Source organism: Myodes glareolus, chromosome 6 (genome assembly GCF_982192425.1).
Source record: "Myodes glareolus chromosome 6, mMyoGla1.1, whole genome shotgun sequence".
In the NCBI taxonomy this organism is placed as follows: Eukaryota; Metazoa; Chordata; class Mammalia; order Rodentia; family Cricetidae; genus Myodes; species Myodes glareolus.
Window position 1 is genome coordinate 95568191 of NC_142031.1, and position 26420 is coordinate 95594610.

The window sequence follows — 26420 nt, forward strand, 5'->3', positions numbered from 1 at the left end:
GCAGCTCATGGAATCTTCTCGAAAATCGACCACATACTTGGTAACAAAGCAAACTTCCACAGATACAAAAAAATATTAGTAACCACCTGTGTCTTGTCAGATCACCATGGATTAAAGTTAGAATTCAACAACAATGCTACCCCCAGGAAGCCAACAAACTCATGGAAGCTGAACAGTCAACTACTGAATCACCCCTGGATCAAGGAAGAAATAAAGAAAGAAATTAAAGTCTTCCTTGAATTTAATGAAAATAAAGACACAACATACTCAAACCTATGGGACACTATGAAAGCAGTGCTAAGAGGAAAGTTCATAGCACTTAGTGCCCAATTAAAGAAAACAGAGAAAGCACACATTGGAGACTTAACAGCACACATGAAAGCTCTAGGAAAAAAAGAAGCTGATTCACCCAGGAGGAGTAGAGGACTGGAAATAATCAAACTGAGGGCTGAAATCAACAAAATAGAAACACAGAAAAAAATTCCAAAGAATCAATGAAACAAAAAGCTGGTTCTTGGAGAAAATCAACAAGATCGACAAACCCCTATCCAAACTAATCAAACTAATCAAACGGCAGAGAGAGAACATGCAAATTAATAAGATCAGAAATGAAAAGGGAGACATAACCACAGACACAGAGGAAATTCAGAGAATCATTAGATCTTACTATGAAAGTTTATATGCCACAAAGTTGGAAAATGTAAAAGAAATGGACATTTTTTTAGATAAGTACCATATACCAAAGTTGAACCAAGACCAGGTGAACAATCTAAATGGACCTGTTAGTCGTCAAGAATTAGAAGCTGTTATCAAAAATCTCCCTACCAAAAAAGTCCAGGACCAGATGGTTTCAATGCAGAATTCTACCAGAACTTCCAGGAAGAGCTAATACCTATACTCCTTAATGTATTCCACAATATAGAAACAGAAGAGTCATTGCCAAACTCCTTTTATGAAGCTACCGTTACTCTGATACCAAAACTACACAAAGACACAACCAAGAAAGAGAATTACAGGTCAGTCTCACTCATGAACATCGACGCGAAAATTCTCAATAAAATACTGGCAAATCGAATCCAAGAACACATTAGGAAAATTATCCATTACGACCAAGTAGGCTTCATCCCAGAGATGCAGGGCTGGTTCAACATACGCAAATCTATCAATGTAATCCATCATATAAATAAACTGAAAGAAAAAAAACCATATGATCATTTCATTGGATGCTGAAAAAGCATTTGACAAAATTCAACACCCATTTATCATAAAGGTGTTGGATAGACTGGGGATACAAAGATCATACCTAAATATAATAAAAGCAATATACAGCAAGCCGACAGCTAACATCAAATTCAATGGAGAGAAACTCAAAGCCTTTCCACTAAAATCAGGAACACGACAAGGCTGTCCACTCTCTCCATACCTCTTCAGTATAGTGCTTGAAGTTCTAGCAATAGCAATAAGACAACATAAGAGGATCAAGGGGATTCGAATTGGAAAGGATGAAGTTAAACTTTCGTTATTTGCAGACGATATGATAGTGTACATAAGCGACCCCAAAAACTGGACCAAAGAATTCCTACAGCTGATAAACACCTTTAGTAATGTGGCAGGATACAAGATCAACTCCAAAAAATCGGTTGCCCTCCTATACACAAAGGATAAAGAAGCAGAGAGGGAAATCAGAGAAACATCACCTTTCACGGTAGCCACAAATAGCATAAAATATCTTGGGGTAACTCTAACCAAGGAAGTGAAAGACCTATTTGACAAGAACTTTAGTCTTTGAAGAAAGAAATTGAGGAGGATACCAGAAAATGGAAAGACCTCCCCTGCTCTTGGATTGGGAGAATCAACATAGTAAAAATGGCAATTCTACCAAAAGCAATCTATAGATTCAATGCAATCCCCATCAAAATCCCATCAAACTTCTTCACAGACCTTGAGAGAACAATAATCAAGTTTATATGGAAAAACAAAAAACCCAGGATAGCCAAAACAATCTTATTCAATAAAGGAACTTCTGGAGGCATTACCATCCCTGACTTCAAACTCTATTACAGAGCTACAGTATTGAAAACAGCTTGGTATGGGCTTAAGAACAGAGAAGTCAACCTTTGGAATCGAACAGAAGATCCGGATATTAACCCACAAACCTATGAACACCTAATTTTCGACAAGGGAGCTAAAGGTATACAATGGAAGAAGGAAAGCATCTTTAACAAATGGTGTTGGCATAACTGGAGGTCAATCTGTAGAAGAATGAAAGTAAATCCATATCTATCACCATGCACAAAACTCAAGTCCAAATGGATTAAAGACATCAACATTAATCTGTCCACTTTGAACCTGATAGAAGAGAAAGTGGGAAGTAGTCTACAAGATATAGGCACAGGAGGCCACTTCCTAAGTAGAACCCCAGTAGCACAGACAATAAGAGAAACAATGAATAAATGGGACCTACTGAAACTGAGAAGCTTCTGTAATGCAAAGGACACTGTCAGTAAGACAAAAAAGCTACCTTCGGACTGGGAGAAGATCTTCACCAACCCCTCATCAGACAAAGGTCTGATCTCCAAAATATACAAACAACTCAAGAAACTAGACACTAAAACTCTAATTAACGCAATTAAAAAATGGGGTACTGAACTGAACAGAGAATTCACAACAGATGAACTTCAAATGGCCAGAAGACACTTAAGGTCATGCTCAACCTCCTTAGCAATCAGGGAAATGCAAATCAAAACCACATTGAGATACCATCTTACACCTGTCAGAATAGCTAAACTCAAAACCACCAATGATAGCCTATGCTGGAGAGGATGTGGAGGGAGGGGAACACTCATCCATTGTTGGTGGGAATGCAAACTTGTGCAGCCACTGTGGAAATCAGTGTGGCGGTTTCTCAGGAAACTGGGAGTCAACCTCCCTCAGGACCCAGCAATTCCACTCTTGGGAATATACCCAAGAGATGCCCTATCCTACTACAAAAGTATTTGTAATAGCTGCACTATTTGTAATAGCCAGAACATGGAAACAACCTAGGTGCCCCTCAATAGAAGAATGGTTAAAAAAGGTGTGGAACATATACACATTAGAGTTCTACTCAGAGGTAAAAAACAATGACATCTTGAATTTTGCATGCAAATGGATGGAAATAGAAAACGCTTTACTGAGTGAGGCAACCCAGACCCAAAAAGAGGAATATGGTATGTACTCACTCATAAGTGCATTCTAGTCATAGTTAAAGGTCTTTGAGTCTATAATTCGTGATCCTAGAGAAGCTAAATAAGAAGGTGAACCTGAAGAAAATCATATAGTTATCCTCCTGGATATTAGAAGTAGACAAGATTGCCAGGCATACTTGGGTGCACGGGGGGTGGGGGGGTGGAAGTCAGGGGAGATGGTTAGGGAGAGGGGAGAGGGGAAGATTGGGGATGGCTTGGAGGAATGGGAGGGGGGAGGGAGGAAGGATGGTTATGGGAGCAGGGAAGTTTATATCTCAACTAAGGGAGCCATTTTAGGGTTTGCAAGAGATCTGATTCTGGAGGGGTTCCCAGGCCCAAGGAGAGGTCCCCAGATTGTTCCCTGGGCAGCAGAGGAGAGGGTGCCTGAACTGGCCTTGGCCCATAACCATACTGATGAATATTTTGCATGTCACCACAGAACCTTCATCTGGCGATGGATGGAGATAGAGACAGAGACACATATTGGAACACTGGACTTAACTCCTTAGGTCCAAATGAGAAGCAGAGGGAGGGAGATCGTGAGCAAGGAAAGCAGAAACAGAGGGAACCTTCATCCGACGATGGATGGAGATAGAGACGGAGATCCACATTGGAGCACTGGACTGAGCCCCCAAGGTCCAAATGAAGAGCAGAAGGAAGGAGAACATGAAAAAAGAAGTCAGGACCGCGAAGGAAGTGGAAATTCTTTAAATAAATAAATAAGGGAAAAAAAAGGGTAAGGCCTTCCATGGGAAATCAACAAAGTCTGGCACCTTAAGTTGAGGCAGAACCAAGTCCTGCACCAATGCTGAGCATGGCATCCCACCATAGGGAATGGTCTCCAAAAAGTCAGTTCACGTATCAGGAATAGATCCTGGCCCACTGCCAGGAACCCCTTAGATAGACCAAGCTACACAACTGTCTCCCACATGCAGAGGGCCTACTTCGATCCTATATAGGCTCCACAACTGTCGGTCTAGAGTTTGTGACTTCCCAAGAGCTTGGTTCAGTTGTCTCTGTAGATTTCCCCATCATGATCTGACCTCACTCTTAACCTACATAGACAACAACACTCAGCCTAGATTTCATGGACTAGATTGTTTTTAATGGCTTCTCCTGAGTTTTTTAATTTCCTCTCTCTTGTGGCTTTTAGAATCGTTGGTTATCTACCTTCATGTATGATGCAACATTTTCTTCTTAACTCTGGTATCTATCACTTAAAAATTCACCATGACACAGGGCTTGTCATTGGAGCCCTCACTAAGTTACAGTCCACACGGACTGTCCGCACACCTGCAGTCCTTCAACAGGCATGACTGAGCCCTCCCTGAGAGCCCCTTCTGGTTCCCTGTCATCCCTCCTCCAACTTTAACAGTTCATCATTTAGCACTGTACAGTGTTGGAAGGAAACCAATCTTTACAGAAATTAAAATTTTTAATTAAAAAAAACCCTTTATTTTATATATACAGTTGTTATTTTAAATCACTCCCTTACTCTTGAGAGATTTAGTCATTTTAACAAACACTGAGGCACCACACTATGAATCAGAGGAACTGGCAAAAGTTCAGGGTGTGAATTAAGGGACTCAACAAAGACAGAAAATTAAACAAATTATGGATTCATCCTGTCACATGATCTAATTTTCAAAATTCAGGAAATGGGGAATATAAAAATACTCCCCCAAAGTACTGCCCTGCAGAGGCAGCAATAACAGCTCCCCAGTGCTGTCCCTCAAGTAGAAATCTACAGCTTTCTTACTACTGTGGCACAGGATGAGGAGATGAGGCCACCCCTGCACGGCCTAAGGAGAAACAGAGTAGCATCACTCTGCTTTTAAATATGTGCTCCCCAGGCAAAGCACAAAGCACATTCTCACCATCTGACACCAAAAACTGGGCCTGACAGCCCATGCCAATCCCAGCGTTTAGAAGGTGCATAGTGAGTTTGAGGCCAGCATGGTCATACAGTGAGATGCAGGGTTACACAGGTTAAGTGCTGAGGTCACAGAGCTATAAAGTAAAGTGACAAAGCTGAACTTTGCAGCCAAATCAAATTCTAGAGCCTGTAACCTAAGTAACGACAAAACGTGAGTGAAAGATAAGCATCTCGCCCCTGCAAGCTCCTCATGCACACACTTACTACAGCAACAGAGGGAGAGAGTGCCACCACGGTACCTGGGTACCTGCGTCTGCCTCATGCACACACTTACTACAGCAACAGAGGGAGAGAGTGCCACCATGGTACCTGCGTCTGCCTCATCGCCCGTTCCACTCGCCGTGTGCTTCCTCTCTCCAGCTTCGTCCGGAGGATCAAGGCTGATGTCTGAATGGCCCAGAACTTTGGCTGTGAAAGTAAACACTGGTGGAAGAGAGGAGAGAGCAGAGAAAGAAGGGGTGAGCCAGAGGTGCAACTCTTAGACTTGCCCGTCCCCACCAAAAAAACCACAGTCCAGCCAAATGCACGTATGACAACATAAGCAAACAAAAAAGGCGGAGCTGGGTGGGGAGGCTCTCATCTTCTTAAAACTCACATTACAGAACATTGTGTTAAACATAGGAGAATTCTTTTAGCTGTAGAGCATCCTCAATGTTAGATGCCCTAACTTCAGACAAAATGCTTTCTTAAAAGGGGCATCCTGAGGAAACTCACCTACAATGAAACTTAAATAAATATCCTCAAACAGAGCGCAGGCAGAAACTTTACTAGAACCAGGGATACAAAGGGAAAGTTTGAGGGAAAGAGTATACAGTGGTACATGGGGATTGCTTGGCATAACGGGCACACTTTAATGCAGACTTGGCCCTGGGTGGCCATCCCAACAACAGCCTTCATTAAGGCTCATTATGAAGAAAGGGCTTGTTTATCTGTCTGAAAGGTGATGTCATCCTTCCTCAGTGCGCACCGGCTGTTTCTAAACAAGCATTCGCTTGTCTCTGGAAGCCAGGTGCGAAAGCAGCCTAGTCAGGACCCAGCTAGTCACCCCCAGCCTGACTGCTCATTAGAAGCACCTGGGAAGCGCTTAACTTTAAGTAGATTTCTGAGAAGAGGAGGATCTGGGCATCTATATTTTTTTGAAGTGCTCCATAGGTAATGCTTAGGTACAGTCAACTTTAAGAACTGTTAGGTAAAAATCACACACATTTGTCTCTGGTCAAATTTATCCATTAATGCACAATGTTCATTAGAGGTTAGCATGAAAATCGTCAATGAAATATTAGTGACCAAAGCCCTAGAACTCCTCACTGCCCCTGCCCTGCTCACTTGCTCCCATCACCTGCCTGCCCCTACAGGCACCTGCCTTCTCCAGTCACCATTCATCCTACCCATGAGTGGCTTTGCCTTTTATTTCCTTTCATTAAAAATAATAAACTTTTTAGGTTAGCATAAAAATACTAGGTTTCACCAGAGTGCTTCCACACACATGTGCAATTACCTTATCCTCCTTGGCTGCTGCCCCATTGCTCTCCCTATGGCCCCAACCTTCTCCAGTTGCTTCCCTTCCTTCCCCAGGATACTCCCCTCTCCCCATCTTATCAAGTGTATCTCATCGCTCTCCTCTTCCCCCTCCCTAAGGGTCTCTCCTCCCTTCTCAAGATCCCCTTCTTAGTTTCAAGAAACCTCAAGTGTTAACCCTTAATCTTAGACCAATCTCGCTACAATTAAGAAAATTAAGATACCAACAAAAGTTGATAGCAGTATTTTGTCCCAAAGCAACACTCCATCACTTCATAAAATTTTCCAAATGAAATTATGCACATTCAAGTGAACAATTAAAGATAATGACCATTCAGAAACTAATGATAGTACCAAGTCAAAACGAAAGAACAGAATAACATTTAAAAAAAAATTCTCAAAAACCTCTCATGGAAGAATCTGAGAGACAGTGAACAGAGAAACAGAAATGCACAAAGAAAAGAAAAGCAAAGGGATGAGATTGTCCTGAAGTTGTTCATTAATGCATTGAGCCTCACTCTGTGTAGGAACTGTTCACACAGGCTCAGGTGCAGCAGCAAGTAAAGCAGATGAGTCTCAGCACCCAGAAATCTTATGTGAGTCCTAATTCAATGACTTATTAAAAATTTTTTCTTCCAAACTAACTTTTGTAACTAAATGTTTTATCTATTGCTTGAAATACAGTTTCTAAGAGAAATGTATATAACCTTCTTTTGTTATTAACAGTCCTACAAAGAGAAAACATTTACCAACACGAGCAAGAATATTTGTCACTATAACACCATGAATGACAAAACAGAAGACATTTAAAAATTAATTCCCAGGACACAACAGTGCTTAGAATTGAACTCTGTGCCTTACGCATGCTAGGCAAGCATTCTTACCACTGAGCTACATCCTAATCAGAAAATGAATTCTTTAAAAAGCACAACATTTTAAAATGCGGTGTACCTGAAAACCTGGCTCTAGCACCCGCACTCGGGGGCACTGCACCTTTCCACCCACCTCTGAGGTTACAATCTGTAAACACGCAGTAACAAGAAGAGAGCACACACAGTAGGGAAAGTCTTCCAAACCAGCCAGGGCTGGATTAGAATACCAGCTCCACTCTCACAACTATTTGGTTCTGAGACGTTGTTTCCTCCTCCCTAAAATGAGAAGAACCCTCCTCACTTCTCAGAAGTGTGAACATGAAAAAAAATATGAGCAGGGGGCTTCAGAAACCTTTGAGAGCAGCTCCTGGGGTGCTTCTAGGCCTCCAGGACCTCTCTTCCTATGCTTAGCTGATACGCAGAAAGTCACCCACCAGGGCAGAGGCCAGGCATCTCTCTTCCCGGCTACTCCATCAGTTTGTCAACAAAAGACTGTGCGCACAACAGAGAGGCTTAGGGGTGTATCAACTCTTAATGTTTTACACACCGAAGACTTGAGGACAGGAGAAGCCTTTAGACTTTATGTGGTGTCAAGAAAACCATTCCCACTAAACACTGAAAGCAAAATGCCATGTGACAAATAGATGTTTTGAAGAATCTGTAAAAGAGATTAACCAGATAATGTCAGTGAAGAGGGTAATTATCCTCCAAAGAGGAAAATGCACACTGTAGTCAGCATGCCATGAGGAAGCACTGCCATGAGGTAAGAATCACTCCTAAACCAGGCATAGTGGCACACATCTTTAATCCCAGAACACGGGAGGCAGGAACAGGCAGATCTCTGAGTTCGAGGCCAGCCTGGTCCACAAAGCCAATTCCAGGACAGCTAGGTCTGTTACACAGAGAAACCCTGTTTCAAACAACCAAATAATAGTAATAATAAATCCTAATGTGCAGCATTAGGTAAAGAAAAAGAAAACCAAACAGGAGCTCCACACACACGCTACTGACTTGTGCAGAGAATTAAACTTATATTTCTACAATCAAGACAAACAGTGAGAACAACTCGCTGCCTAGGCAGCAGGCAATAGTAAAAAAAAAAAAAAATTCAAGCCCAAATCTACACATTCATAGGGGAAAAAGTGATTCTATCTTAACTAAGTCACATAGTCATATTTCCACTCCATTTAGAACCTTAGCAGTGATGACCCACCACCTATCTACATGGCCGACTCTGCCTCAGCTTAACAGCTACCTTACTAGATTGCCTTATCTAAGTGACTCCATCTTCACACAGGGATTCTCCAATACTGCATCCAGTATGGTACAGAGCAGAACTCTTTGACTCACTGCAGGTACACAAGGAAGAGGAAAGGAGCCAATGGGGCATATTGTTTGCCTTTGGCAGAGAGAGAGGTATACACAAGTATAATTAACAATGGTGACATTTATAAAAAACTAAAGCCTACTCAACAGGTAGGAAGTCAAGTCTGGTACTGTAAACCTAGTCAACTACATGTGCCTGGAGAGGTCACAGACCCTAGAGAACCCACTACTGCCATTTTCCTAAACCAATAGAATTTCTGACTCTATTCTAAATACGTATCCTTATACCCACAGATTTAGTTCTCACCTTCACCAAAAGCTTCATTTTTGCAGCAGATGAGGCTGCTACAGAGATCCACAATTGGTCAAATGCAAATAATAAATGACCATGCAGAAACCAGCCCCAACTGGGACATCTACAACATTACCCCTAGAAATGTAGAAAAGGGAGAGGAAGAATGCGAACAACCAGAGAACCAGGACACTAGCTACCTATGAAACAGTGTGTAGTTGGAATTTTCTTTGGGTCACCAATCAGCTCCCTAATAAAGATATGGACGTATTATTAATTATGACTGCTTGGCCTTAGCATAAGTTTGTCCCACTAGCTCTTTTAATTGAATTTAACCTGTTTCTATCATCTACATTTTGCCTCGGAGCTTCTGACCTTTCTTTGATCTTTCTGGATGCCCTACTTTGCTGCTTCCTCTGTGGCTGGCTTGCTGGCCTGTGGCATCTCCCTGTCATCTCCTCTTCTTTCTTCCCCCAGACTAAATTCCTTCTCCTACTTACTCTCCCTGCCAGGAAGTTCTGCCTATACCTCTGCCCTTGCTATTGGCTGTTCAGCTTTTTATTAGATCAATCAGATGCCTTAGGCAGGGAAGGTAAAAAGCAACACATCTTTACATAATTAAACAAATGCAACACCTTTTCACAGATAAACAAACGTAATCCATCTTTGCATAGTTAAATATTCTGCAACAATAGTGTCTTCTAAACATGTCAGGATGCTATACCCATGAAATCTCAATGAAATGGTTGCATAAACATGGTGACCTTACCAGCTGACATGTCAACATAGACATGGGAAGTTTCCCAAGACTCCACCTCTAGATGAAGAGTCATAGGCAATCACTGTCTCCTATGACAAAAAGAATCAGGTTTCTCCAGGAATGAACCCCCTGATAGGTTCTCCAATCCCAAGTAGTCACCCTAAACACATGCACATAGGAGCAACACTAAATAGACTCAGTAGGTGGTACATGATGTATATGTTCATGTACATATAAGTAACAACAATAATTAATGAGGAGGTCATGAATTTGAGAGGGAGTAGGGTGCAGAGGAAGGGCTGGAATGGGGAGAGAGAGTAGAAATGATATACAGTTCTTACATATGGAATTCTCAAAAAAAGTGACTAACAAAAACAAACAAACAAACAAAAAAACCCATCAGATAATGGGGGTATGTGTTAGCGGTGGAACATTTGTATAGCATACCTAAGGCCCCAAATTCAATTCCCAGAAGTGAGGGAGGGTTAAATTTAAACTTAAAACTCACAAATGTTTTTATAACATTCCCTAGATAGCACTAGGAATATTCTCAAGCAAGGACACAGTACTATAAACGACAAGTAGCTACTATGAAAGATGTTTATTACTATAAATCAGATCATCTGTAGCTTGAGCATACACTGTGGAGTAACCCAGAAATTTAAACTCATTTTTCTTTAAGACAGTTGTGCTCTAAATGCCACATAAAACCTTACAAGCCGTTTGAAAACAAATCTATTCTGAACTGGCACAAAACAGGAAAACATACTCAAACTGACCTGGGTACCAGTCCAAAACTCTGCCATTAGCTCCCTTGAGAAAGATGTCTGCCACTTTTAGACCTGATTTTTCTCATCTAAGTGATAATACGAGCTGATCTGAGAATGCTTTCAGCTCTGAAAACTGTTTTCATAAAATTCCATCTGTCCTGTGGCAAATGACAACACAGAAAGGTTCCAAGTCATTTAAGATGCTTTGCAAAGGGACCGTTGGTAGCGTGCTGGCCTGGCATCCATGTTACAGTTCTTGAGCTCCAACACAATGTAAACAACGACAGCACACTTCCGTTTCCATAACCTAGCACTCAGGAAGCAGAAGGGTCAGCAGCTCAAGGCCATTTCCAGCTGTAAACCGATTTCAAAATCAGCCCGAGATACATGACACCCTGTCTCAAAAGCACATTCTTTCCTAAACTAGCCTAAGTCCCTTTACTTCCCCAGCCACTGCTTATGTATCCGTTAAAAAGTGGAATGAAAGACTAAGATATTATGTTCACAGGGAAGAAAAAAATGGATGAAACTTAGCTTAGTTTATGCCACTTCCAATATCCCAAAACATCATGAGCCCGTGTTTTCCTTTGTTGAATTTTAGTTTTTGTATCCTGAAGCAAGTTGAATTAAATTATTTTAGATTTCATATATCTCACAGAGTTCTTTACTGTTCATTAGAAGTGGCAGAAGTAGTTGAGAAAAGTTACTTGCTCAGGTGCCCAAGATACAGATCTGACAATTCTGAACTGGGTGGGCAAGGACCTCAGTGGCTTGTGATGAGTGAGCCTTGGGTTCAATCCCTACTACCAAAACAAACACTCGTTAGTAATAGAGTCCAGTTTATCATTTCTATTCTTAGGACTTTATTAAACCTGCTCAACTCTCCTAAGGTCTCTCTGGCTTTATAGCTTGGCCTTCTATTATATAATAGATCTGTCTGAACTGACTTTTTTTAATGTGGGATGGCCTGAGGTTAGATACCTGTTCCATATGGCCATGTAAGTTATCTAAGCTTGGAAAAGTCAACTGTGCTGCAGTGCCCCTCTAACGTCCGGATGGCTCTCCTCTGGACCACCTGCCCCACTGGTGGCTCGGGAGAGCCTCTGTCTTGACTCAGGTGTTTCCTAGGCTTTAAAGTGTATGAAAACAACCAGAGGGCATGCTGAGATGCAGACTCCAGTCCTCAGCCCCAGGGAGTCTCTATCAGTCTGGTTTGGGGTGGAGCCAGGAAGACTCAACTGCTGGAGAGGGGGGACCAGCTGGTGCTTTGGCTGCCACTCAAGCACCACATTTTAATAAGCATTGCCTCAGTCAGGGCAGAGTCACACAGTGTGGGTCTGCTAGTTCTTCCTGACTGCCTAAGAAATTCTTCACTCTTTGCCTTTCTATATAAGTTAAAAATCAGCTTTTGAAAAAGTCACCTTTAGTGCTACCATACACATTTTAAAAAGAAAAAGAAAACACCAGCAAAAATATCAGCAAATTCAAAGTGCTGGGACTTCGCCAGGGACTGCACTGACTAACACAGGCTAATCTGCAAAGGCTGGGAACGTTACAGGCTGAGCCACCCAGGAACAAATGTGTGCCTCCTTTCATTTAACTTCTCAGTATGTTCTGCAGATTTCAGTACTTGAGAGCCTCCCGATCTCAAATGGTAAGTACATTCTAGGAATGGGATGGGTTTCGACACTACTACTGAAAGGGCCCCCCTCATACTTGAAAGACCCCCTTGTCCACATACTATGTTAAACTCTGCTGAAACTTAACTGAGCCATAGAAAGAAAGCCCCCAGGCTCAGCTAATGACTTTGTGAAATTTAGCTGGACCACAGAAGGAAAGTTCCCCCGCAGATGCTATGGGTTGCAGACTCACTGACTAGGCTGAGGAGAGGGAGTACCCCACCCCCAAGGCATTCTATCGAAACTGTCAACTTGCTGCAGGGTTCTCTATCTAGCTTTGTGGTTTCTCGTGGGGCCATTCCCGGGGTGAGCTAAACCCGCCAATTTGAGAACCAATGAAATGCTTGTTGCTATGCAGCCTCTTATGTAACTCTTAAATCCCTATAAATACATAATGTGCCTTCAGCCCGGCATGCTCAGTAACTTGGTTGCTGTAGCATCCACAGGTGCCTGTGTATCCAATAAACTACCTCGTGCTTTTGCATCCAGTGGACGGGTTCTTGGACAGAGGGCTCCAATTGAGACCCCCTGACATTTGGGGTCTTTCACTACAAACAGCATCTTTTCTTCTCTCCTTTTACATTTTAAAAATTATGATAAAAATACACAGAACATAAAATTCATCACCTAACCAGCTTTTAAATACATAGTTCTCTTTAACTTTCACTTTGTTGTGCATCCAATCTCCAGAATCTTTTCTCATCTGCAACCCTAGTCTGTATCATTAAACATGAGATTCTCACGTCTTCCCTCTTCTAAAGCTGAGAAACCAACATTCTACTCCTTGTGCCTATGAACCTGACCACTTTTGTTACCTAACGGAAGCAAAATCAAACAACTGCAAATTATACCTTGGAAAAAACAGAAATGTAAAAATAAATCTAACTAGAAGCTGGAGAGATGGCTCGGCAGTTAATAGCCCTGACTACTCTTCTAGAAGACCTGGTTCAATTCATAACACCCACATGGCAGCTCACAACTGTCTGTAACTCTAAGATCTGACACCCTCACACAGACATGCATGCAGGCAAATTCCAACGCAAACAAAATAAAAATAGATACATTACTTTTAAAAATAAATACGTTATTTAAAAAAAATAAATCTTACTCTAGCAATTTGATGGCACACCATCTCATTAAATTACTAGCATTGACTAAAAATCCAATGCGGTTTGAAACAAGTTAAGAAGTTTTGTATCCAACAAGTCTCACTGCTAGAATTAAGGTACAGATAAAAACAAATCTCAGTCTGTTTACAAGCCCAAATATGTATGTGAGCTGAGATTTCGACCACTTTTGCTTATAAAAAGAGAACAGAAACCATTTAAGATACACATACACTCTCTCATCCTCAACTTACACTGACCAAAATATTCAAAAAGACATTTATTAGACAAGTAGTCTTTAGCATGTATATTATTTTTCTAAGTTATTAATATTTTTATTTTTGTGAATATTGAAATAAATGCTAGTCATCTCTTTTATTTGTGCTTACAATGTGGGTTTTTGTTTGTTTGTTTGGTTGGTTGGTTGGTTGTCTTTTATGGTGTATGGTAGGGACCTGGGTCTCAAACAAGCTAGACAAGTTCTTCAATAATGAGCCCTATCTACTTACAGTCACGGTTTATAATGAAAGAATAAATTCACTTCAGCAATCTTTGATAAGAAGTGTAAAAAGATATTCTGAAACCAGAAGGGAGGCACTCACTACAAGTGACGGAGAGGATTTTCAGCCAGCTCAGAGTTCCTATTCCCTTTGAGGCATGGACCTGAGTCAGTGTGCAGACTCTACTCCACCTGAGCAAACTGCCAACAGCTTCAAATAGAAACGTCAGTGAGAGACAGGAGAGGTGGCTGCACCAGGAGAGATGGCTGCACAAGCAAAAGTGACTTCTGTGAGAGTCTAATAGCCCAAGGTCAATCCCCAGCACCCATGGAGGAAGGAGAGAGGTAACTCCTGAAAGTTATTCCAAGTATGCAAGCGCATGCACACGTGCAACGCACATGTGCACGCACATGCACACATACAAGTGCAAGCATACACACGCACATACGGACACACACGCACACACATTAATAATGATTAAGTTTAAAAAGACAGTGAACTTAGACTCACACTAGGCAGAAAACGTTCCTTATGCGTGTAAAGGATACGTGTGTAGTTATTTTACTCAGCTAACAATTTCCTACCACCTGCAACATGCCCCTCATGCCGGAGACGAGCAACAAGACTTTTAGCACTATCAGAGAGGATCTGGAGTACTGTATGTTCCTACTAAAAACAAAGCCCTTTTCACTCTTCTAAGTGCACATTTTGAATACTCCTCCAAAGGTCACCAGGATCTTCATCCAGCAGACAGGCAGTCCAGTCCTTTGGACATAAAGGCGCTTCAGACAGCTGCTTTTCCACAGGTAAATCAAAGCCAGCTCTGAGTTCTCCTTGTTGGGTCCAGGATTATTTGGCCAAAGGGATGATGCCCACCCAGGTCAGGCTGACCGAGGGAGCAAACAACAAAGAAATGCTATAAAAAGCAGAACTATCTCCCTGCTTTAAATGACCTACTTAAAAGAATATTTATTTTAAGTTAGTACCAAGAGACGGTAAGTTTAAATTCTGAGTTTAAGCTATAAATTGTTCCCAGGAAAATGGGACAGCAGTCCAAACCCTCTAGCTTTGCTGTGAGAACATTTCAAGTCTGTCCTAGGCCTGCTTTTCCTTTCGACTCCCTGGCTGCCCTCACAGACTCTGCCAGTGACCCTGCACTTGGACAGGACTTGCCCAGACTCTGCCTGTGACATATGGGACCACGGAAACTCTGTCTGCCTTCCATAGACAGCCTCAAAGTCTGCCCTAAGGAACAGTGCCTTTTTTGATGCTCAGTGCTAAATGTGTTCTTCCTTTTTCAGTAATTTCAGGTAATTTGCTTATTAGGACCATCAACTTGCATAATCTTCAAACTGCCTGACTGGCAATTAAATTTGTGAATTTATTTGATCAGATCTACATTAAAGTTTTCTTAAGGTAAGTTCCATGGCTCATTCCTTTACTTCTACCACAGTATATTTCTCCCACACTGTACACAGAATTTCAAAGTAAGCAACCCTAGGTTATGGAGTACACCTTGCAAACCCAGGCACATAGAACTAGCTTTCTAGTTTGCCATATCTGTAACCTTACTGCTGCAGGGTGTCTCATAATCACAACAAAGTCATAATTCAGGTATCCATCCTTCTGCCAACAACTGTCTGCTTCCAGCTTTCGCCATCACAATGCAGGCAACTACGAAACACTTCTGTATGTGTGCACAGATGCAGAGGGAAGAGCTTCACTCGGATACCTAAGAACAGGCTGTCTGGCAAATCTGCGATGCACAGCTTCCTGATGCCACACTCGGTCAGCGAAGTGACAGAGCACGGAAAAACCAGCCTTTAATTCTCCTATTCACTCTTCACATCACTTCTGTAAGTTACAATCTTCCAAAACCACGACAGTCCAACAAGGAATGGAAAACAATTGCACTTTTTTCCCTTAAATCACCCTGTAGTGCTCCCCACACTCCAGTCAGTGAGCTCCAGTTAGGCAGAGCTTTCGTAGGCTGCTGTCACTTCTGCACACTCAGCACAGGTTCTTGCCTTCCTTTAACCGTGGGCTCAGGAGTACTTTCCCCTGGAGAAGATCATGTGTGGCAGCCATAGGCTGGGCAGCACAAGAATTTCAGGTGACTTCAGACTTGTTTCACAGTCTTAACTCAGTGGAAGTGCTATTACCCACCCACCCCATCCCACCTCACCTCCGTCGACCCCCCAGTGACTCCAGCCCTCACAGCTATTGCTGCCTAGGGCTCAGGTGCCTGCCCGCTGGCTTCTGTCCTTAGCTCCAGCTTCTAGGTGCTTGTGTGTCAAGAGATTTAAAATAATTAAATCATAATAATTATGTCCGTTAACATAAGAAGTTGATTGAAAATTATTACTTTATTAATGTATTAAAATTCCACTTATTAGTCAGGTGGTAGCAGCGCATGCCTTTACTCCTAGCACTCGGGAGGCAGAGGCAGGTGGATCTTTGTGAGTTTGAGGCCAGCCTGGTCTACAAGAGTTAGTTCCAGGACAGGCTCCAAAGCTACAGAGAAACCCTGTCTTGAAAACCCAAAAAAAGAAAGGAAAAAAAAAGATTTCATTTATTTAGTGGATGTCAATCAACCTATACTATTTAATATTCAAGACTTCTGTCCACAGAACCCACTCATCTTAGCTAGCTTCCTGCTGGCCATTCCTGTTGCCTCTCAATCATCAGGAAAGGAAAGGGAACTGGACAAACTATTTCCAACATCAATAACGTGTGTAAATGCTAAGGTTGGCATACACCCTAACTACAGCTTTAAACAGCACCTTGCTTTCTCTTCTCTTCTTTCTTTGAGACAAGGTTTCCCTGAGTACCCCTGGCTATCCTGGAACTCTCTCTAGACCAGGTTGGCTTTGAACTCAGAGAGATCCACTTGTCTCCACCTCCCAAGTGCTGGGATTAAAGGCATTTGCAACCATATCCAACTAACACATTTCATAAATCTTGAAGAAACTATTCTGATTTTTGTCACAGAAAAGGGATAAATATCATAAATGTGAACACAGAATAATTTCACATAGGGTTTTTGTACTAATGATGACTTCACTTAATACATGATGGTGGCTGAATAGTTTGTGTTGTATTTGTGACAAAAAATACTCTATTAACAGACATCTATTTTGATAAGTGGATTAACCTTAACTACAATAGGTCTAAATAACACAATTTCCTCTTTAGCGCATGTATCTGATACACTAAGATATACTCAAGTTCACCGTGCCCTTTGATCTGTTTGGACAGTGTTATCGCGGTACTTGAGGTCTCCGCTGCGTCTCTCAGAGTAGAGCTGCAGCTCTGCTTTGCTTCCATCAAGACATCGCTGACGTTTTTCTGTCTCTCTGTAGCCCCAGCTGTCCTGGAAATCACTCTGGAGACCAGATCTTCCTGATTCTGCTGGGATTAAGGGTGCATGCCACCGTGGCCAGCTTAATCTTTGACATTTTGCCTTTTTTCCAGTAGAGCAATCTTTGAATTTTATTTGGAGTATTTATCCACTAGTATCTGATACAGCGATTTGTATAAACATTTGTACTCAGAGGGCTGAGGTAAAAAGACAGTTTTAATATGGATTTGAGATCAACTAGATCAACATAAAAATAAAATTTTAAAAATCCCTCCATCTCAAAGGTGGGCTAGTGGCTTTTGTCTGGAATCCTAGCACTTGGGAGGAGAAAGTCAGTAGATTAGAAGTTCAAAGTTATCCTCTGCTGAAGACAGTGAGTTTAGAGCCATTAGTAAAGTACCTCAGGCCTTGTTTCAAAAGTCAAAGTCTTCATCTCAAAGAAAAAAGGAAGAAAGGGAGGGAGGGGAGGGGAGAGAGAGAAAGGGATCAATACCAGAAAGAAAAAATACATAAAATATAATGTGAAACTTTCAAAGGACTCTTTCCTTCTTTCATGGAGACCTTGGAACCACTAGTCGGAAGGCAAGCTGCCAACATCAATTCACACTTGAACAAAACTTTTGCCAATGAAAACTGAAACACCTGTAAGAACGAAATTGTTCGTATTTTCAACAAGGAAAGGAAATGAAAAGCATTACAAGTGTCACGAACTTGGCTCATCTGAGTGGAAATGAGAGTTATCACAGCTAACTTGGAACTATCAAGCTGATACAACATAAATGGTTCTCTCAAACAATACTGGTTATTTTTACTACGACTCGATGTTCCTGAAATGTGTAGATATGATTTCTCAAGAACAGCATCTCATAATGACTGTCTTAAACAAGGAGAGCTACGGTTTCCAGAACAAGATTTAGATTGCTGAATTACAATATTTCATGTACGTATGGAAAAGGCATAGGAAAGCTGTCAGTTTGTAGGCTTAATTTAAAAATAGCCTCACATATGTTTCAACATGCTACACCAACACAACATCACTGGCAAAAATTTCTCTACAAAGAGAGATCTAAACATTATTTTGGGAAAAAAATGTTTAGATTATTAAACTCAATAAAATACAGAACTAAAATAAGCCAACTATTTGGTTGAGAATCATCAGTAAATATATTGGTGGACATTTTTTAAACTTTGTCCAAAAAAAAAAAAAAACCCAAGATGGGCAGATGGTGCACACCTTTAATCCCAGCACTTCAGAGTAGAGGCAGGAGGATCTCTCTGAGCTCACGGCCAGCCTGGTCTACAGCATTTGTTCCAGGACAGCTAGGGAAACCCTGTCTCAAAAACCTCCCAGAAATAGGGAGGCTGAGACGGGAGGATTGTGAGTGTAAGGTCAGCTTTTGACAGATAACTGCATCCTACCTCAAAAAGCCAAGTGTGTGTGAGCAAGTCTGGGAAGTCAGGAGCAGACACAAAGAGAAGCAAGATGAACACGCCATGTTGAAAGGTGCCACCATGAGGCAAAGGACAGATAAGAAATGAGTTTGTTATATGAGCTAGCTAAAAAACAAGTCTAAACTATTGGCTGAGCATTTATAATTAATATCAAGTCCCTTGTGGTTATTTGGGAGCGACTGCTATGACAAATAAAGCTCTGACAACAATGTCCTCCTTCAAACCAAGGACTAGAAAGCTGGCTCATCTTTGAATGCTGAGGATACCAGCTTTTACTTACCGTGGACACTTTTATGTACTTTCCACATTCGAAAGCAAAGTTTCAGCAGAAGGAAGATGAAAAAAAAAATGTACCTATCCTTAAGCTAAAAGAGACCCCAAAACAAGGCCAAGTGTCTAGAAGTGGGACAGTGCCTAAAAGTGTCCACCCATCCTGTCTCAGAGACACTTGGAGTCACACAGCCTGCACCTGTTCCCCAGAATCTGAGTGTTGGGTCCAGGTGTCACTGACAATACTGAAGGAGGCCCTTACATGAAGCGGGTTGGTATTTGCATCCAGCCTACAACACACAGCCTTCCTTGCACCTCTAGGCTACTGTAAAGCCTCAGCCCAAGTAGCTGCCACACAGCTTGTTGCTCTGTGTTCCTTAGGGAACAGTGACAGGAAGACTGCACACGTGATAGTTCAAATCCTGGGCTGGATGGATCCCCTACACCCAGTTTACGTCCTTCTGGGAACTGAGCCTAGGGTTTTGGGCAAACCAGGCGTCCATTCTACCAACCGAGCCACAGCCTCAACCACTGCAGTACTTCTTGGAAAGACACATTTACTGGGAATTAACAAAGGAGTCTCCTTGGGAAGACTTGGGAAGGTTAGTCTCTGCAGTCACAATGCTCTCTCCAGAGAGATCAGCACTCAGGCCATTGCTGACTGGGAGGAGAGCCAAAGGAGAAGACAGCAAAAGTCCTCAGCAAAGAGCCCTTGTGCGGACAGTATGAAACTTGAATTTATGACCTTCACTGCAAGCTGGGAGGGAGGAGCTACCCACATCAGAACCACCAGCTAACTAGCTCACAAGTATGGCAGAGGAATGAGAACAGATAAAGGACAGAATCCAAAGACAAGAACAAAATCTTCCCTCCTTCACAAACTGTGACGCAGTGTTCACACGGTTACTGGGAATGATACACATGACAATGTGTATGAGACCAACCCACAATGACAATGTTACTACTGATCACCTCACCACAGAGCCCAGCAAGAACACTCCCTGTCATCTGCCACATGACAACTAGCCTCGGGCATCGGTGGAGACCAAGCCTCAAGCCACCTGCTGCCTAGACTTAGCCCTCTACTTCCGGTACTCCCTCAAGCTCACAGCCAGGCCAGATCCTCCATGTCCTCCACCAGGCCCCACTTCAGTGGGGTAGACAATCACCTTCTCACTGAGATACTCCAGACCACCTCGCTACACCACACCCATCCCTGCTTTACAGCCCTCCTTAGCACTTCAATTAAATAGCTATTTCTCACTTTATCTGTGTATTTCCCCCTCAGGAATGTAAATTAATTAAAACTCTAGAACAAAAAAGACACAGCTCAATATTGTATCCCCAATGAAGATCACAACACCTGTGAACGGTAAATATTTCATACTTACTAGCTGAGTGAAAGAAAGGTACAAAAGTTATTTTATGTGCACTGAAAACAATTTTGCCACTTGGCTTGCCAAATTCTTTATAGTACATGTCATAAGTAAATAAGGTATTTCTATACAGTCAGCTAAAGCCCTCCATAGTATGTGACACCAGAGACACCGAGGAGCGGGAAGAGTGGGAAGATAAAGGACACCCAGAGGGCTCCCGCATCAGCATCTACCCTGATCTCGAGAATGTGTAGGAGAGCCCCTACTACAGTGCAAACAAGACAGCTTTCCTTTCTACCGGATCAAAGTTCTTTCCCTTGTCTTAGCTGAAAAATGAGAAAGGAAGAAAGAAAGCGGAGTTCCGAATCCTCTGATAAGGATGCCTCTGGAAGAGTCATAAGGAATTTGATTCATTTAAGAAAGTATGCAACAAGCTGGGCATGGTTGTGCACACCTTTGAGCCCAGCACTCAGCATGCAGTGTAGGAGGATCAGTCTGGTCTACAAGGCCATCTAAAGAGACCACATTTACAAACTATAAAGAACACGTGAACCCTTTTCCACTCACAAAGCCAAACCACGTGAGTCCTCTGTGGCACGCGTCTCTTTTCTTTGATCTCAAATCTTCCAACATCTATTCCCATCTTTCCCTTCCATTTCTGTTCTCTCCAGCCTGGGTCCTCATCTGTCTGTCACTGTTCCTCTTTAGTCTGCTGTTAGGAGGTGACGATGCACAGTTCACTCAAACAGTGCTCCAGGTCAGCCACGCACCCTGTCAAATCCCACAGCCACTTCTCCATCCACTCGTCTGTCCTATGGTATGGAATGTTGACAAGCTCCCTCTGTTCCCAATGCCATCTCCTTCCCTGACCACTGCTCTCCTGGCCCTGCTCAAAACTCTTTGTCGCGGCAGTGGTGGCGCATGCCTTTAATCCCATCACTCGAGAGGCAGAGGACCAATCCTGTGAGTTTGAGGCCAGCCTGGTCTACAAGATCTAGTTCCAGGACAGGCACCAAAACTACAGAGAAACCTTGTCTCAAAAAAACAAAAAAACAAACAAACGAAAAAACCTTTTTGTCAAAACAGTCAGGTAGGCATCAAAATGGGCCCTCACTCTCATGCATAAGACTCGTGAACACTTGGGTACTCGTTCACTCATTCACTCAGGCAACAAACCGTTATTATCTATTATATGCACAGTAGATCATGGAGTCAAAAAAAAGAAGGAAGGAAAAAAGGAAGAAATGAAAGAGAAAGAAAAGAAAGGAAGGAGAGAGAGAGAGACAGACAGACAGACAGAAAAGAATGAGAATGTGGTCACTGTCTTCAAATCTAACCAAAGGCAAAGAAAAGCAGGCCTCTTAAAGGAACAGCAGGAAATGTGTGGCTTGAGAACCGGCAGGATAAGGGTAAGTACCTCATTTCCTTAGCTATTAAGGTTTCAGTTTGAGCAACAATACACCAAAGAAAAAAAGGAACTGGAGAGGGAGACGCAGTTACTCACGGATGTGAAGGCCAGTAGCTCCTCCTCCGTTAGTTTGTGAACTGGGTTGTTCTTCTGGAAATTTGTGCTTTGAATTTTAAAAAAAAGCTAAATTAATCATAAAATACATGCTGTAATCACTACCTTTTATAGTACATATTTAACTCAATACTACAATGCTAAGCAATATATACACACATAGAAACAAGCTTTCAAAAGACAACAATAAAAAGAAAATGGCTTATGTCAAAATAATTTATCTTATTAGGAAAAAGAAGTAGTCCAGAGGCTACAGGATGGTTGAAGAGGTAAAGGTGATTGCCATGGTGATTGCCATACCTCACCAAAAGTAAATGGTGAGAGAGAGAGAGAGAGAGAGAGAGAGAGAGAGAGAGAGAGAAAATACAAGTCATGCCACTCAACCAGACAGTAGAAAGAATTAATACAGCACCAAGTCCCAATTACAAGACCTCTATCACAAACAAATTGCATTATAACCACCAGACAGTTAAAACCAGTAAAGTCACTAGAGAGGCAGGACAACAGGCACTCTAAGACACTGGTGACAGAGTCTAATTAGTGCCACGCCTGAAGTTAGGTAAACATTAATATATCCCCAACTCAGTAATTCCATTCTCGATTACAGAGCCCAAAAACTCAGCAAATGAATGGAATAGGAATGACACATATAAATATTCACTGTAATAGAAAAACTGAAAATAATCAAAACCTCCAAAGAGAAAACAGATAAGCTGTGACATATTCCCAGTGGAGTGCCACCCTTCAAATTACATTGCAGCTACAGACAAACACACAACCACAGAAACACAATAAAGAGGGGAGAAATAAATCACAGGGTACTCCAGCAAGCAGGAAAACAAGCAAATGGAGGCCTCAGGTTGAAGGGATACAAACGTAAGAGCAAACACATCTTTAGAGGCCAGAAAATAACAAACACAAAACTTCGGACAGCATTTTCTCTGAGAAGAGCAGAGTGAGGCTTGGGAAAAATGCAGAAGTTAAACTTGCAATACCTGCAATCTTCTATTTATGGCTGAACGTGTAACTTAAATGCACATAGTGCATACATTATTATCCACGTAAACAGGATCCATATTAGGAACGACAACAACTAGATGTGGTGGCTCACACCCAAACCCCAGTACTCAGGAGGCTGATGCTCCACGACGGCTGCAAGCTTGAGGCCAGCCTGGGCTACAAATAGATTCTTTTAAAGGGCTGGAGAGTGAACTCAGTGGGAAGAGCCTGTTGCTCTTGCAGAGGACTCATGTCCTGTTCCCAGTACCCACATGGTGGCTCACAACCATCTGCAACCCCAGTTCTGGGGATCCCACACCCTCTTCTGACCTCATGGGCATCAGGTGTACATGTATATACATAGGCGCAAGAAAAATAGTTATAAATCTAAAACAATAACATTTAAAAAGAATGAAAACATAATCCTATAAAATCATAATACTTCCTTTAATTTTCAATATTATTTAAAAATTTTATAAGCATCAAAATGTTTATGTAATAACTTTTAACTGAACCTACTTAAGATTCATTTTTATTACTTTAATTAACTATGTATCTTTTCATCATGTCAGCATGCGCATATGAGTACAGGTGCCTAAAGAGACAGAAGCATCAGATCCCCTGAACCTGGAGACACCTGGTGTGGGTGCTGAGAACTGAACTTAGGTGCTCCGAAAAAGCAGCAAGTGCTCTTAAGCACTGAACTATCTCTCCAGCCCCCAACCTTTTTTTTTTTTCCTTTAAATACAGGTCTCAATATAGAGCCCTAGATCTAAGCTGGCCCTGAGCTCTGAAGAATGTGCTGTGTACCTGGCCTGCACCTATTTTTATTGTTGGTGACAACAAAACAAAATAAACGGGGAAAGAACTATGACAGAAACAGGATCCCCAGGGCTCACTGGGCAGTGAACAGGAGAGCACCAGGTTCAGTGAAAACCCTGAAAAGGGGATAACTAGAGAGCCAGTGAAAACCACCCACAGACACCCAGCCTCTCCATGCAGCTCTCAGTCATTCTCACCTCTACTTCTTCTGTTATTAGAGCTCTACACCCGGCCGAGGATAGCAAAGACATCTGCTTATACAGGAAAGAGAAGAACAATCTACAAACTCAACAGACTCTGAACCTCTGACCATTTAATTCGCTGCCCAAGAATTCTCCACCTTCATAAGCAGCACAAGATTCCGACTGTACGGGGAGGTCCTGATGAAGACCTTCCCAAACGCAGGGCAACACCAGTCAAGATCCTCAACTCAGCCAAGTCAGCCATTAACATACCAGACTCCAAGGATGACAGCAAGCTCTTCAGCACACAGGTCAGGCATCTGAAACTGTTCACTGTCTGCTAACTTTATTTCATTTAGAACAGTATCATCGTTGAGCTCAAGATTCTGGTAGAACACAGGAGAAACTATTTAGACCAAAAATTACATTTCGTTCATTCATGCAACATACCACTAAAGGAGATGACACCGATGTATGAGTTTTTGGTGGGAGGCTGGGGTACATTACTTTTATTTTGATTTACTTTGGAGGGCTCTTGTTTCTTTGGTTAGTTGTGTGTGTTGTATGTTTTTAAGGCAGGGTCTCACCATGTAAGCCTGGATTGCCACAACTCACTAGGTAGACCAAGCTAGCTTAAACTCGCAGGTATCTGCTGCCTCAGCCTACTCAACTTTAAAGAAACTCAAACACACATTAACTTTTGTGTGCTTAGATTTCCGAATTAAATCTCTTTTCAAAGATACTGTTTGCCTAAAGACCAAACTGCAATGGGCAGCCTAAAGCTTAATGAGGGGTTTCAACAGGACCGAGAAGAGAGAGGAGGAAATTAAAGATGAATGCTCTTATTATACATTCACTAGTGCTAATCACAGCAGCACATGCACTGGCTCGGCCACAGCTCCACACCCTTGAGGAAGTAAAGTCAGGTCCTGCACCCTCTCTCCTCCATTTATTCTTCTAGAATCAACAGCTGCCCTTTACTAAAGTTACCACAAAAGCAAACAGTGAACTTGGAACCCACCTGCATTCTTATCAGAGGTTCTCCTCAGACCAAACTGAATGATGGTGCCTTCTTGTCCCTCAGCCCTAGTCTCTCCCCTTGGCATTACTCTCAGAACATAATAGAAATTTGGTATTCAGTCTACTTAAGATAAATTTACTTATAGGTTCTAAAACAACGCGTATCGAAGCAGAGGCACTGAAGACATTGAAATCAATAAAAAGACAATGAAAAACGGTAGATGTGGAGCTGGAGAGATGACTCAACAGTGAAGAGCACAGGCTGCTCTTTCAAAGGAACCAGGTTCGATTCCCCACACCCACATGGCAGTTCACAAAAATCTCTAACTTCAGTTCCAAGGGACCCAATTCCCTCTTTGGGTTTCTGTGATCACTATACACATGTGGTGCACAGATATATGTGCAGACAAAACACCATACACATAAAAGAAAAATAAATCTTTAAAAAATTTAATTAGCATATAAAACTGTAGGTATGGGAATCTCTGGAAAACGAAAACATGTTTGTGGTCCCCATGGAAGCAGCTGCACAGGCCTAGGAAGTCAAGCATTCAAGAATCTTAAATTCAAGCCACAAGAAAAGAACTCATTAGACATGTCAAAAAGCATACTGAAGCACCAACCAACCCAATAATGACAGAGTAGAAGGCAGATTGTAAAATAAGAGAAAAGAACTTCTGCTTGCTGGTTTACATATTTAGAAGAAGCCAGAGAATTTTCAAGTCTCTGAATGTTAAATATTCACAAAGACAAAAGTAAAGGGACTAATACAGAGCTGGGTACGGTGGCTCATACCTACAATCCTAGTATAGGGAGCAGAGGGAGCCCTGAGTGAGTGAAGTCCTGAGTATTGTTGACATGGATGTAGACATGCTGAGGGCTCCAAGGCCTCAGACCCATAGGAAACTGGCAATACGGCCAGGACTAGAAGGAATGTCAAAGCTCTCCTCGGGAGTCCACGTGAAAGGTTAATGGACAACTGATGAGTGTGTGCAGGGATTAGTAACCGCCCCTCCTGCTCCTGGAGGTTCAGACAGAGACTTCCGACACAGACTAGCTAAGCACTCCCCAGGCCCATGCTGTACCTAATAAACATGCTGCAGTTCCAGGTCACAGAGGTAGGAGACGCCCGCCTGAACCCAGCTTTACTGTGTGTATGTCTGTATGTCTCTATTCCCTCAACACTCCTACTCAGGACCCAAGCCTCTTGGGAGAGCAGGAACTAAAGGCCAACCTTGTCTATACTGCTAGAGACTGCTTCAAAAGGCAAAAAACAAAATAAACAGAGATAGCCTCTTTGTCTCTTTTATATGCCAAGGGGCATTGCAGCAGCACTGCCAACTCGTAACTGCTCCACTGTAAGGGAGCTGTGCTGTGTGACTGTGGGCGCAGCGTGGCAGCCGTGTGACTGTGGGCGCAGCGTGGCAGCC

At 42.3% G+C, this 26420-nt stretch overlaps 1 protein-coding gene across 3 annotated transcripts in view; it reads right to left on the reverse strand.

Annotated features, from left to right (window-relative positions):
- Window positions 1–26420, reverse strand: part of Ttc27 (tetratricopeptide repeat domain 27) — a 135658-nt gene that overhangs the window by 80870 nt on the left and 28368 nt on the right. For all 3 annotated transcript variants that reach the window (XM_087907352.1, XM_087907351.1, XM_087907350.1), the window contains exons 8-10: window positions 24244–24356; window positions 21950–22016; window positions 5473–5586 (exon numbers count right to left, since the gene is read on the reverse strand). In XM_087907352.1, coding sequence (XP_087763478.1) covers window positions 5473–5586; window positions 21950–22016; window positions 24244–24356 — 294 coding nt within the window. The remainder of the gene's footprint in view (window positions 1–5472; window positions 5587–21949; window positions 22017–24243; window positions 24357–26420) is intronic.